Raw genomic sequence first — 14,710 nt, 5'->3', positions numbered from 1 at the left:
TGGAGCTGGGACACCCTCAGAACCGGGATACCCTCCGAGCCGGGATACCCTCAGAGCCAGGATACCCTCAGAACCGGGATACCCACAGAACCAGGATACCCTCGGAGCCAGGATACCCTCAGAACCGGGATACACACAGAATCAGGATACCCTCGGAGCAGGGATACCCTCAGAACCGGGATACCCACAGAACCAGGATACCCTCGGAGCAGGGATACCCTCAGAACCGGAATACCCATGGGGCTGAGATAACCACAGGGCCAGGATAACCACAGAGCTGGGATGGGATACCCATGGAGCTGGGACACCCACGGAGCTGGGACACCTGGAATACCCATGGGATAGGATGCCCATGGAGCCAGGACAGAGCCCTGGGAATGGCCCTGGCATTCCCGCCCCAATGGCCCTGGAACTCCTGCCCCAATGGCCCTGGCATTCCCGCCCCAATGGCCCTGGCATTCCTGCCCCAATGGCCCTGGCATTCCCGCCCCAATGGCCCTGGCATTCCCGCCCCAATGGCCCTGGCATTCCCGCCCCAATGGCCACAGAACTACAGCCCTACACATCCCAGAGTTCCCTGCAGAACCGCAGCAGGGATCAGCCCTGCTCTGGCAGGATGGGATGAGCTCGCCCCCAGCGCAGGGACCTTCCCTCAGCTCCCTCCCAATCCCTCCTCCCACTCAGGTAGCATGGGAGGGGCTCCAAACAAGGAGCTAAACATGGAAAACATGCAGGAATAAATCTGATTGTAATTCCCAGGGAAGAAAACTCCCAGAGTTAAGGATCTACAGCACAGCTACTGGCAGAGCTCCAGGGTGGGCTGGGATTGCAGCAGTGACTCCCCCAGAACAGAAGACATTCCCATCCAACCATGGGATTCCCTCTGGGATAAAACCAGATCCCAACACAGAGCCCGAGCAGCCCCGAGTCCCTTCTGGCTGCTCACTGCTTCCCTTCCTGCAGAGTGAAGCCGTGCTCCAAACCAGCTCAGGGAACAGTTTGGGTGGGAAGGGAGCTCAGAGCCCTCCAGTGCCACCCCTGCCGTGGCAGGGACACCTCCCACTGTCCCAGGAGCTCCAGCCCCAGGGTCCAGCCTGGCCTTGGACATTCCAGGGATCCAGGGGCAGGCCCTGCTGGTCTCCATGTCCCCACTGAGAGCGGCCAAGATTCTTCCTGGAAACTCCACTTTCCCAAAGCCCCAGCTGAGATTCCTCTGCTTAAATCCCTATTTTTTTTTCCTTCCATTCAGATTCTTTCCAGTGTGGTGGTGACTGGAACTCTGGCAGGAAATAGGGATGAGCTCTGGCTACTTTCTGGTTTAATCAAGAAAACTCCCAAGCAGCACCCAGGGATATTTATGGTCCTACAGAACTGGGCAAGGAAATGCCCAGCAAAATTACTTATGTGGACAAGGGGCTGTAAAAAGAACCAAAACCCCAAAAATCCAAACCACACCAACAAAAATAAAGTAATCCAGATCTCAATCCACCAATTATGGCCTAAACAACTCCAGTGGGACTCCAAAGCCCTTGGAAGCAACCAGGAGCTCAAAATAGAGAGGGAGGACCAAACACCGAGCTGGACACGGAAACTGAAGCCTCTGGAATATTTCCACTTTAATGTTCTTGTTCTTTTAGAATATTTAGTTCTAATCAGCACAAAATCCAAGGGGTATATAAAGCTAAAATAGGAAATCCAGGCCACAAATGCTTCGCCATCCCAACTTCCAACAGTTTTCTACTCCAGGGAGAATTAAATTGTGCATTTAAAACAAAACAAAACAAAAAATTTAAAAGCAGGAATGCAGAAGACTGAGTGTTTGGGATGGGGTGTTGGAAACATCCATACAACCCATCATGCCTTCAAATCCTGTCTATTTGGGAATTTGGCTTGTCAGCATGCAAACCACCCCAGTTTCACATCCCAACCAAAATCCAAGTCTGCTTGGACACCATTAAAGTGGAAATACTCCAAGAATATTCCAAAGTCAGTGTGCAGCCCCGGGCCAGCAATTCCTTACTGGATTTTGTCATTGGCTTCCCAGGCGTCCAGTATCCTCTGCACCAGGCAGCACTTCTGGAACAGCTGCGGGGGAAAAGGGAGAACGTTCCGGATTTTCCAGAGGAGAACTGTGGATCCTGCTGCTCCTTCCTCGCTCCTCCTCAGCAGCTCAAACCTCAGCCCTTCCCCTGCCCGAGAGCCCAGTTCCTTCCTGGTTATTTCCCAGGGGATCCCAGCAGAGCAGCAACACCTGGAGCATCCCCAGGCTGCTCCTGAGCCCCCCAGCAGCAGGAATTAAAGCACTGCTGGCATTTTCCGACCACCACACTGAGACCGGGCCACTAACAGCTGGAATGCTCTTGGTTAGTTTTTTGTCCAAAATTTGTAGCAATTTTGGCTAAAAAAAAAATGAGATTTTAACAATAAATGGGGAAATAAATGGGGATCATTTTAATAATAAATAAGGATAATTTTAATAAATACCAAGGGATTCACAGGGTCATTAAATGAGGGGAGTTTTAATGGGATGCTGCAAATAAAGGGACAAAAGCAGCCACAACTCCATGAGAACCACTACAAATTATAATAAATAATAATAAAGCCCACTAAAATTGATAATAAATAATAAAAATCATTTTTAAAAGGCAATAAATTATAACAAAACCCACTAAAAATTACATACGAAAATAAATAATAAGAAATCCACACTGAGACAAGTGCCTGCTCTGGAACAGCCGACCCCAGAGATCCATGGGGATCCCAGCCAATCCCGGAAATCCCCTGGTGACCCCAGCCCATCCCAGAGATCCCTGGTGACCCCAGAGATCCATGGTGACCCCAACCCCATCCCAGAGATCCCTGGTGACCCCAGCCCATCCCAGAGATCCCTGGTGACCCCAGCCCATCCCAGAGATCCCTGGTGACCCCAACCCCATCCCGGAGATCCCTGGTGACCCCAACCCCATCCCAGAGATCCCTGGTGACCCCAACCCCATCCCAGAGATCCCTGGTGACCCCAACCCCATCCCAGAGATCCCTGGTGACCCCAGCCCATCCCAGAGATCCCTGGTGACCCCAGCCCATCCCAGAGATCCCTGGTGACCCCAGCCCATCCCAGAGACCCCTGGTGACCCCAGCCCATCCCAGCTCTCACGTGGGTGACCATGACGTTCTCGGTGGCTCCGGCCGGGGGCTCCGAGGGCTCCGTGGGGTCCGCTGGCTCGGGGGCCGCGCTCCCGCTCGGAGCCTCCTCTTTGCTGCCCGGCTCCCCCGGGCTGGGCTTCCCTTCGTGCACCGAGTGGGACAGGATGGCTGCTATGGACAGCTCCACTTGGAAATGCAAAAAGTTATTCCACGTGTATTTAAAAAATAAATCCTGGAGGAGAAATAAGAGACGGAAGAGTTTACTCGGGATAAATTTTCCTGGTTCTAATGGTATCAGGGATCTCTAAGGATCTTCCCAATTCAACCCATCCCAGGATTCTGGGACTCTGGGATATTAAATTGCTGCCCAAGCTGTTGTTTGATCAAGCAATTCCACTCAAACAGTTTTCCTGCTACATGCCAGCACTCACTGCAGGCTGGGCTCTGCATTCCTAGGGCACTCAGTCTGTTGGGAAATCAGTGAATATTCCCAATAAACGAGCACTTAGGAATCCTCTCACACAGACAGCACTCACAGCACAGACACACTGAATTAAACAACTTAACTCTGCTGGGGCACAGTGAAGCCTAGGAAAAACAGGAACTAAATCACTGCTAAGGGTGGAATTCATTCTCTTAAGGCTGCACAGGTTCTGGGAGGCTTTTTCCAGCCTCAGGGATCCTGGGAGAAAATTCACCTCTCATCATTCCAGGAGCTCACACACACAGCACAGGCTGTTTCACACCTTCTCCATTGAACTGACACGGAATTGCAAGCGTGAGGCTCAGTCCAAAACCCCAAGGAGTCGGATTTGGGTCGCAAAAGCTCCTCCAGGGATCTGCTCCTTGCCGGAGCAGGTAAGGGAAATATCGGGACTCTGGCCCCCCGGCACAAGCCCTGCACAGAACGGATCCCAGGTGGAACTGCCCCCGTCCCTGCCCGCGGTGGCCCCGGACACTCACAAGTAACAAGTCCATGGTGCCGAGCCTGCAGAGCTCCTGGTTGATGCTGGGGGTGTTGGTGTGCAGCAGCGCCGCGATCAGCCGCGAGCCGTGCAGCCGCGCGTTCCCCAGCGGCTCCTCCAGCACCCCCAGCGTGGTCAGGATCGCCGGTTTCTGAGGAGCAGGGATGGCAGTCAGGGGAGGACAACGTTCCCACAGCGCACCAGGGCTCTACAGGGCCTCGGCCCTAAATTCAGCCATGGGAATTCCACCTCACCAGGGGGAAGAGCTTTGCATGGAGGGGGCAGAGCCCTGGGACCACTGCCCAGGGAGGGCCTGAGCGCCCCACCCTGCGGACATCCCACACCCAGCTGGACGTGTCCCTGTGTCACCCGCTCCAGGTGACCCTGCCCTGCAGGGGGCTGCACCGGATGATCCCTAACAAACCCACCTGTTCGGGGATTCTCGGACTTAACAGAACCCACCCATTTAAGGAACGTTCTCAGCAGGGAAACCTAAACCACCTTCCCAAGAGGATGGTTGTGGGGCCACTGGGAGATCTGACTTTCAAACCAGAAGATTAAAATCCAGCTGTCCACTGAAAGTTCCTTCCTCTCCATCCCTTCCCATCTCCAGTCAATCCCCCAGTCCCAAAGATTTCCCTGAACACAACCCTCAGACTCCTGCTGCAGACTCCTGCTGCTCATCCCTGCACGCCTGAGCTGCAGAATCTGCGTGTGGATTTCCCTTCCCTGGCCACATGTCCTCGCTGGAGCTGTCTGGAGTACCTTGGGTGGGCGCAGCAGCAGCTGGTGGAAGTCCTTGAGCCGGGGCTCGATGCCGTGTAAGATGCTGCTGTTGACAGTGTAAGACCTCTCGAATCCCTGAGTGTACGAGTCCATCAGGCCTTCCACTCTGAGGGAACACCAGGATTCACTCAGAGTCACTCACCATTCCCTCTTCCCATTCTGAACAACCACATGATACCAGGGTCCTCAAGGTCCCTCCCAACACAGTCCATCCTGGGATTCTGGGACTTTATGATGTTAAACCAGTGCCCAACTCTGTTTAATCAGCAATTCCACTAAAACCATTTTTCTTTCTACACTTCCCACATTCCATCTTCCCTCTCCTGGGGCCCAGAACTGCCCCCAGTATCCAGAGGTGGAGATTTTTGTTAAAGAGCCTCCAGTCACACAGTGGTTTTCTCTTCAAAAATAAGGATGAAAAATAATAATATTCAGCTCCTGAACACATTCCCATACCTGCACGCTATTGATTCTATTACATTAGTTATTTCTACTATTTATTATACTGTATTAGTTAATATTGGTATCATTTCTCAAGTGCTCCTCACACAACCAAACCTGTGCCGAGCTCAGGAGGAGCTGACCAGAAATGACCTCCCAGCAGAGCTGGCAAACCACATTCCCAAAGTGCTTCCTGGGGTTCCAAATTCCCAAACACTTCCAAAGGGAATGGCTCAGCAAGAGTTACCTAACAAATGTTTGTTCCTCCCACTGTGCCAGGCTGCTCCAGCCCCAGGGTCCAGCCTGGCCCTGGGCACTGCCAGGGATCCAGGGGCAGCCCCAGCTGCTCTGGGCACCTGTGCCAAGGCCTGCCCACCCTCCCAGCCAGGAGCTCCCTCGCAGTATCCCATCTAAGACTCCCCGCTTCCAGCCTGAAGCAATTCCCTGTGTCTGGGCAGTGCCTGTCCCTCTGTGCCCGCAGCCCAGGCTGGAGCCCCTGGGCGGTCCCGAGGCACGGTCCCGGTGATCCCGGTGGTCCCGGCGGTCCCGGCGGTCCCGGCTCACCCGGATCGCCGCGTTTCCAGCAGCGTCAGGAGCACCTGGGTTCCGTTCACGATGCAGGTCTCGCTCTGCTCCCCGTCGAACATGTTCCTGAGGAGCTGCTCCACGCACTCCTGCCTGGGGACACAGGGGGGTCACTCACACGGGGCTGGGGCTGCTCCAGGCTGCTGCACCCACCGAGGCTCTGTCACTGAAGGCAAAGGGGAGATCCCACTCTTCCCGCTGCTCTGTGCCAGACCAAGGAATGACGGGTGGGAGAACAGGAGGCTGAGGCCAGCCCTGCTCCCCAGCTCACACAATCACACACAATCCCTGGGCTGGGAGAGACCTCCAAGAGCATCGAGTCCAGCCCAGCCCCAACAGCTCAGCCAGACCCTGGCACCCAGTGCCACCTCCAGGCTCTTTAAACACATCCAGGGCTGGTGACCCCACCACCTCCCCGGGCAGCCATTCCAGAACTTTGTCACCCTTTCTGGAAAAGCTTTTTCCTGATATCCAACCTGAATTTCCCTTGGTCAGTTTAAGACTGTCTCCTCTGGTTCTGTCACTTGTTGCTCCAGTTCCTGCAGCTCCTGTTCCCCACCACATCCCAGCTCTGTCCCTCAGGGACAGCTCCCCAAAATCCAGCCCTCAGGAAGTCCCTTCCCAGCCCTCCCCAATTCCACATCCAGCCAAACCCAGCATCCCTGGAGTTCACAGCCCAATCCTGACTATTTTCCAATGTTCCAAAGTCTCCTTTCCATGGATATAAATAAAATACGAGACAAAAATGTGAGAACAGCTGAATAACTCACGAGGGAGGATTATCTGAATAAGGAGCATCTAAATACCCTCTGTCAGCAGAGAAGGGGAGGTAAAGGAGGCAGTTTTCTGTAATGAAAACTTTATAGCACCCAGCCAGCAGCTCCTGAACCTGGATTTGGGGCTCATTCCCTGATCCCACCTCCTTCATGCTGATCATTCATTCCTGACTCAGGGATGACAAAAATTATCCAAGACCCAAAATTACATTCCCACTGTAATGCTGGGGAAATTGGCCAGGAAGGGTAATGAGCTTTGTGACCTTCAGCAAAAAGGGAAGAAGAGCAAAAGAACCCCTTTGCCAAAACTGCTCCTTTATTTTGAGCAGAATTGTGGAGATGGTTCCTGGAAGTGCAGGGTCCCACAGCCCTCTCCAAAACTATGAAGAAAGCCTAAAATTACCAAAAAAGTCTGGAAGTGCCATGTCTTCTATGGCCATCACCCCTCCCACTGCAGGGAATCACAGCCCTCATTAAAGGTCCTGTGATTTCCCAGAGGAATGACCGGGCTGCAATCCCATCTCCAAAATTCTGAGAGCTCAGAACTGACACAGAGGAGAGGCCACAGGCTCCAGTCAGGCTCCAGGCGCCAGCGGCTCCAGCTCCAGAGCCCAACAGCAGCAGCACCTGGAGCTGCTGGAGAGAGTCCAGAGGAGGCCCCAGAGCTGCTCCAGGGCTGGAGCCCCTCAGATCCCAGGGATCCAGGCTGGGAGGGCTGAGAATGTTCACCTGGAGAGGAGAAGGCTCCAGGGAGAGCTTCCAGCACATTCCAGCCCCTAAAGGGGCTCCAGGAGAGCTGCAGAGGGACTGGGGACAAGGCCTGCAGGGACAGGACACAGGGAATGGCTCCCACTGCCAGAGGGCAGGGATGGATGGCATCTTGGGAATTAGGAATTCCTGGCTGGGCCGGAATTGCCAGAGCAGCTGGGGCTGCCCCTGGATCCCTTGGAATATCCAAGGAAAGGTTGGACACTGGGGCTTGGAGCAGCCTGGGACATAGCAGGGGTGGCACTGGAGGGAATCTGAGGTCCCTTCCCACCCAACCCCTTCCAGGGTTCCATGAAAAGTCAACACTTCCCTAGCACAGGATCCTGTTTGGCCATGGCACAAAGGCTGGGTCTACCTCATTCCTGCAGGAGCAGTGAGGGAAATGAAAAATTTGTGGAAGAGTAGCAGCTCCTGGTAGGGGTGGAGCTGCATGGCAAGCCCAGAATGGTCCCAGTGGCTTCCAAGTGCTGGGATGAGCCACATCCCATTCCCACCTGCACACACCAGGTCCCGTCCCAGGAATTATCCCACATGGAGGAACTCACAGCCCTGGATCAGGAGAAAATATCCCCCATGCCACCTCAATTCAGAGCTCTGGATGGACAGAAATATCTCAGGGGAAGTGGAAGCCGCTGTCCCTTCCATGGCTCCTTCCAGCCCTTTCCTGACAAAATGCCGCCTCCAGGCCTAAAAGAGCCTTTTAGGTTTCAGTCTCCTGGAGAATCTCCAGGAGTTTTTAGGTTTGAACAAACAATAAGAAGCAGAACACACAGGACATAAATATTTGAATGTTCATTGCAAAGAGCAAAGAAACAACACCAGGAATGGAGCGAAACTGGGAAAATCAACACTTCTGGTACACACTGAATGTTACCTGGGAAATCAGGGAATCCTGGAATGGGTTGGGTGGGAAGGGAGCTCAGAGCCCCTCCAGTGCCACCCCTGCCACGGCAGGGACACCTCCCACTGTCCCAGGCTGCTCCAGCCCCAGGGTCCAGCCTGGCCCTGGGCACTCACAGGGATCCAGGGGCAGCCCCAGCTGCTCTGGCAATTCCAGCCCAGCCAGGAATTCCTAATTCCCAAGATCCCATCCATCCCTGCCCTCTGTCAGCTTCATGTCATTCCCCCTGTCCTGGCACTTCAGTTCTGGATGAACAATCTCCCTCTGGCTTCCTCTGAGATCCCTTCAGACCCTGAAGGTGCTGTGAGTTCCCCACACAACCCTCCCTTCTCCAGGCTGGAATTCCTTGGGTTTTTGCCTCACTCTGGATCAGGCTGGGACCTCGGGGCTTCTTGACCCCCCTCTCCTGCCTCTGGACAGAGCCCCAAACCCAAGACTGCTGAAGAGGCCATCCAGGAGCCCCTCCCAGTGCACCCAGTGCCCCCAGCATGCCCAGTGCCCCCAGTACTCACGATTCCAGTGCTGTGAGAAGTGGATCTGGCTCCGGGACATCCTGGAGCTGAGTGCTCTGGTCTCTGCTCAGCCTGATGATGTCACACAGGGTCTGGGAAGCGTTGGATTGCCTCTGGAAACAGGGACGGGAGCAGCATCAGCGCCGGGGCCGAGCCCAGCCAGGCTGGGAATGCTCCGGCTGGGATCAATCCCATTCCTGCTCCCCCAGCAGTTACTCAGGGCTGGACACTCCTGGAGTAGCAGCATCAACAGGCTTTGCACTCAAAGGAGATTGGCCCAAACATGACCATCAAGAGCAGTTCAGGAGCTCGGGGATGAGGATTCCTTCTTCTCTCCTCAATCCTGCTAATCTGCACATCCATAACACAAACATCCCATCCTTCCTCCCCCTGCTCAGCTTTCCTGCTTGAGGAAAAACCCTTCACCATTTAATTCCTGGGATTTAAAAGGCTTTCCAGAGGTGTTTGAGGAATTCATCCTCTGGTTCTGGCCATCAGACAAAGCCTCTCTGCAGCTGCTCTACCTCAGCATCTGCTCCAATACAAATCCATGGGGATGTTCCCAGTTCTCCCCTCACAGAGGGAAGTTTACCTGGGATGAGCTGAGGGAACTGGGCTCAGAGAACTAAGTTTTCTGGACTTTACCACTGAATTCCTACTCGGGGCTAGAAAGATTTGAAAATGGCATAAAGTGGCTGATTTTAAAGAATCTTCCAGGAACAGCAGGTTCCTCCCTAATCCAAGGGAAATCCCCACTGTCTGTAGGAGTGAGATGAACTGAAGCAGCAGAACCAGGAAATTTGGAGTAAAATAAGTCAAAAGCAGATGAAGGGACATCCCAAGGCCACCCCTGGTGGCTCCTCCACAGGTCACCGGGACAAGGCAAACAGAAATCTCCCGGACCCTGCAGGACCCAGCCCCCAAATCCCCAGGCCTGGTGCCACTCACATCCTCATCCTGGCTCGAATGGATCAGCTCCACGAGTCTCTGGATAATCCTGGCTTCATTCAGCCACTGCAGGGAAAAGAGCAGCAGAGAAAATCCTCAATGGATGTCCAAGAACTCAGAACAAGAGGGGCTCTGGGAAGCTCTGCAGGAAGGGGAAGCCCTTCCTTCCCTCTCCTAATCCCATCCCCGAAGCAGGCACAGGGATGGATTCAGATTTGCATCAGCATGGATGGGGATGGATTTGGATTTGCATGCTGCCATGGAACTAACACGCAGACCCCTCTGGAAAACATGGAATGTTCCAGGGACAAACAGCCTCATCTGAGCAGTAGTGGGAGAACCCCACCACCTTCTCCCAGCAGCTCCTGCTCTTCCTGCTGCTCACACTCAGCAATTCCACCTCCTGCCAGATGTTGGAACAGCTGTCACTGTACCTTCACCTTGCTCCACAGCTTCCTGATCTCCATGAAAACCACTCCCTATGCCCCTTTCTGGCCCAGGCCAACCAGGAAGGTCCTCTCCAAAGGCTCCCTTCCACTCCTCCCTCCCAGCCTCACATGCAGGCTCAGCCTCTCATCCCCACCCGTTTCCATTCAGATCCCACCCCTGTTCCAGGAAAACTGCTGGATGTGTGACATCCCCCAGACTCATCCCAACAATGCCCAAACTCAGCTGCCTGGGAAATGAGCAAACTTCCATTACAAGGAAAAACATTTCCAGGGATGGGTCTGGAGCCTCTCTGCTCCTGAGCTAAGGCTGGGAGAGCTGGGAATGTTCCCCTGGAGAGGAGAAGGCTCCAGGGAGAGCTCAGAGCCCCTGCCAGGCCTGAAGGGGCTCCAGGAGAGCTGCAGAGGGACTGGGGACAAGGCCTGCAGGGACAGGACACAGGGAATGGCTCCCACTGCCAGAGGGCAGGGATGGATGGGATCTTGGGAATTGGGAATTCCTGGCTGGGCTGGGATTGCCAGAGCAGCTGGGGCTGCCCCTGGATCCCTGGAATGCCCAAGGCCGGGCTGGACCCTGGGGCTGGAGCAGCCTGGGACAGTGGGAGGTGTCCCTGCTGTGGCAGGGGTGGCACTGCAGGGGCTCTGAGGACCTCTCTAACCCAAACCATTGCAGGATTCCTTGATTCTATGATTCCTTGAACATGGTAAGGAATTACACTAATTACTGTCCCAATCAATGTCTGAATTTCTGAACACTGGGAAGAACACAGTTTCCCTTTTTCCAAGCTCTCCAGCTGGACTAAAGAGAGGATGCCCCATGGAAAAATGAGTGGGAACTCCTTTGCTGCCAGGAGTCACCCAGGCTGCTGCCCTGGAGCCACCACGGGGCTGAGGGACCCCACGGAGCAGCCCTAGCCCTGGGAAGAGGAGCTGGCAGAGGGGTGGATCTGCTCCTGGGATGAAACACCCACAGACCCCATCTGTCCCGAGCCAGGCAGGGACAGGGGCTGGGAGGGGAAGGCCCTCACGTTGAGCACGTCCTGGCGCAGTGCCGTGGGCTCCACGCAGCTGATGAGGCGCAGCAGCAGGTCCATCATGGCAGAGGTGTCGATGTGCTTTAGCACCAGGCTCAGGAACTTGTCCTTTTTCCTCAAAAATGAGATCACCTGTGGAAACAGCAGCCTGCATCAGCTGCCAGCAGGACACACAGCTCCCTCACAAATCCACCACAACTCCCTCACAAATTCCCCGCAACTCCTGGAGCTTCTCCTCTGTGTCTCAACCAAGGACCTTGGGTTGAGAACTCTCCAGGGAACAAGGGAATAATTCTTATTCCAAGGCAACACCAAATCACAATCTTTTCTGCCAACTTTTCTCCCCTCTTTGCCACAGAGAAACCCAATGCCATGGAGATAAGTGAAGCTGGAGAATTTCCCTCTCCTCTCAAGCTCCCTATCAGGCAGCATTTACAACCCCAGCATTTATTGGGATGTGAGTATTCCTGAATCTCTGTTCAGCCCATGCCTCAGCACCCCTTCCATAAGGATGAGCCTGATGCCTTGTTTATGGATTGGGATGACTTTGATGATCCTCAAAATGCCTTGGTATGAAAAGTGAAGCTTTAGCTGTGCCATGGGGATATCCCGGCCGTGGCAGATCCCAACCCAAAACTCTGGGAAGAGTCTGTCCACACCAGCATCTCCCTGCACTGAGGAATTCTGAGAACTTTCCAGAGACTCCATTTCACCTCCAACCTTAAACCCAGCTCCAGGAACACCACGAGCCCACAGCAAGGACACAACACGGGCAGTGCAGTGCTGGGAGCTGCCTGGATCGGGACAGATCCCATCCCCACCTGTTCTGTTTTCCGTGCAATGAGGTTCCCGATGGTCTTGCTGAAGAAGCTGGCGAGGAGGGGGTTCAGGGGGGGCTCGTGGTCCAGGAAGTCGTAGAGGATGTTGAGCAGGGTCTCGTCCCCGCCCAGTTTGTCGTTGATCTGCGGCACGTCTGAGGTCAGCAGCTCGCAGGCCGTGTTGGGATACCTGCAGCGACACACCCGCCGCGACCACAGGTGAGACGGGAACTCTCTGCAGCTCTGCCCTCCGCAAAGGTCTCAGGAGGTGAAGGAATTCCTGCCTGGGAGGGCGGGCAGGCCCTGGCACAGGGTGCCCAGAGCAGCTGGGGCTGCCCCTGGATCCCTGGCACTGGAGGGGCTCTGAGGCCCTTCCCACCCAACCCACCCCGTGACTGATTCCCTCTGGTAAGAACACTTTTCCCACAACGGGTTATTAGTGATTTGTGACCACACCGGGTTTCTACACCAGGATCTTTCCCAATCTCTGCAATCCAAGCTCTGCACACCCCACAAGCCACTGAAACCCTTCTGGGCCAGCTGGGAGCTTTGACCCTTTCCCTGCATCATTCCCTTCCCCAGCAGCCTCCTCCTGTTCCTGCAGTTCCAGGCCTGGAGGTTCCAAAAGCCCCTCAGGCCCTGCTGCTGCTGTTCCAGGCTTGGTGCTGCCCAAGGAGATGAGGCTGAGCATGTCACTGTCACCACCACAGAGGGACCTTCCAGCCCTTCCATCCCCTACAGCCCCAAGGGGACACCAGGACTCTTTTCTCCTGTTCCTGGCTCATTCCATGCAAAAAACATCCACAATCCCTACAGCTCTGTGTGTGGAGCCTCCCTGGGATACACTTCCCATGGACACTGGAGAAATGGGAGCTCTCCCTGTCCCAGCAGGTTCTGCTCCTGCAGCTCTCACAGCCCCAGGTGTGATCCAACCCCTCACCATTCCCGTTCTGGCACCACATCCCAGCCCTGGAGGTTTCCAGGCTGCAGGGAACTCACCTCACCCAAACTCCCCCTCCGTCCCCTGGAAGCTGAGCTTCCCTCACCCCCGGGCTCAGCAGCTCATTTGCAGATCCAAGATTCACACTCTCCTTTCCTGCTCCAGCCTCCTTTCAGGGGTTTAATTCCACAAGTTCTGTTTGGATGGGGATTTACCGGGGACTTTTCCTCTTTGCAGTTTCCCCTCTGAACTTTATGAACCTCCATCTCCCACTGTTCCAGGGATAAAGCCCTTGGATGATCCCCTCTCCACATATCCTGAGCTCCAGATCCTTCCAAAGCTATCATGTTTCTCCTTGTTCCACTTCACCAACTTTTATAACCTTTCCTAAAGAGCCAAAAGTGGGATTCCATCTGGATTTACACAGAGTCCACTCTTTCTGTTGCTCAGCTTTATTTATCCCAAAAGCTTCCCTGATTTCTAATGAGCTCAAACCCTCCTTCCCCTCTCCAGGCTTTGGAGACGCTTCTGGGCCTGGAAGTCCCAAGTTCCCTTTCTGCCTGGGAGTCCCAAGTGCTGCCAAGAAAATGCTCCATGAACATCAGCCCTCGGTGTCCCAGCAGGAATTTCCTTCTTGAAACCTCTGTCCTTGTCCCCCACTTCCCTCATTCTTCACCTGTTTGGTAACAATCAGGGAATCTTGGGATGGTTTGGGTGGGAAGGGAGCTCAGAGCCCCTGCAGTGCCAGCCCTGCCACGGCAGGGACACCTCCCACTGTCCCAGGCTGCTCCAGCCCCAGGGTCCAGCCTGGCCTTGGGCATTCCAGGGATCCAGGGGCAGCCCCAGCTGCTCTGGCAATCCCAGCCCAGCCAGGAATTCCCAATTCCCAAGATCCCATCCATCCCTCCCCTCTGGCAGTGGGAGCCATTCCCTGTGTCCTGTCCCTGCAGGCCTTGTCCCCAGTCCCTCTGCAGCTCTCCTGGAGCCCCTTCAGGCCCTGGAATGTGCTGGAAGCTCTCCCTGGAGCCTTCTCCTCTCCAGGGGAACATTCCCACCTCTCCCAGTCTGGCTCCAGAGCAGAGAGGCTCCAGCCCAGGGATCAGCTCCTCTGGACTTGCTCCAGGTCCTTCTGCTGCTGGCCCCAGGGCTGAGGCAGCTCTGCAGGTGGGTCCCTTCAGAGCAGGGTGGGTCCCAAATTCACCCTTGCACAGCAGCCACAGGATATTCCCAGTTACTACCCCACGTACTCCTGGGCATTCGCTCACCTGGGAACAGCCACCTCACACCATTATCAACTCTTAGCCAAAACCACACCTGAATGTGGCACTTCTGTGGCTTTCCACCAACCCCAGCTCTGATCCATTCCCACCAGGAAAAACCTGCCCAGTTTCATCTATTTATAGCCAGAGCAGCCTTTTATTTTTATATAAACCTCACAAAAGCAAACAAACTCCCCAAACCCAAGTGTCAATATTTTTGAGTATACTTTGGGTTAAAAATCCATAAACACAACTTTGGTGAGAAGCAAGCCCCTGTGAGGAGCTCAGCGTGGTCTAAGCAGAGGCAGGGCCTGCCTAGAGCTGTGATCCCTGAAATCAGCAGGATCTGGACGTGCAGCACACTGAAAATATCCCAGATTTTATTCA

The 14,710-nt window shown here is 54.6% G+C and overlaps 1 protein-coding gene across 4 annotated transcripts in view; it reads right to left on the bottom strand.

The window, feature by feature from the left end:
• PPP6R2 (protein phosphatase 6 regulatory subunit 2) overlaps positions 1 to 14,710 on the bottom strand; it is a 59,356-nt gene that overhangs the window by 15,340 nt on the left and 29,306 nt on the right. For all 4 annotated transcript variants that reach the window (XM_068189294.1, XM_068189296.1, XM_068189295.1 and 1 more), the window contains 9 exons: positions 12,128 to 12,314; positions 11,301 to 11,438; positions 9,827 to 9,892; positions 8,879 to 8,991; positions 5,901 to 6,014; positions 4,875 to 5,001; positions 4,108 to 4,260; positions 3,155 to 3,376; positions 2,021 to 2,085 (listed from right to left, as the gene is read on the bottom strand). In XM_068189294.1, the coding sequence (XP_068045395.1) occupies positions 2,021 to 2,085; positions 3,155 to 3,376; positions 4,108 to 4,260; positions 4,875 to 5,001; positions 5,901 to 6,014; positions 8,879 to 8,991; positions 9,827 to 9,892; positions 11,301 to 11,438; positions 12,128 to 12,314 (1,185 nt within the window). The remainder of the gene's footprint in view (positions 1 to 2,020; positions 2,086 to 3,154; positions 3,377 to 4,107; positions 4,261 to 4,874; positions 5,002 to 5,900; positions 6,015 to 8,878; positions 8,992 to 9,826; positions 9,893 to 11,300; positions 11,439 to 12,127; positions 12,315 to 14,710) is intronic.

Source organism: Anomalospiza imberbis, chromosome 5 (assembly GCF_031753505.1).
Source record: "Anomalospiza imberbis isolate Cuckoo-Finch-1a 21T00152 chromosome 5, ASM3175350v1, whole genome shotgun sequence".
NCBI lineage: Eukaryota > Metazoa > Chordata > Aves > Passeriformes > Viduidae > Anomalospiza > Anomalospiza imberbis.
The sequence above is the reverse complement of the archived record's forward strand: the minus strand, read 5'-3'. Positions and strand labels throughout refer to the sequence as shown.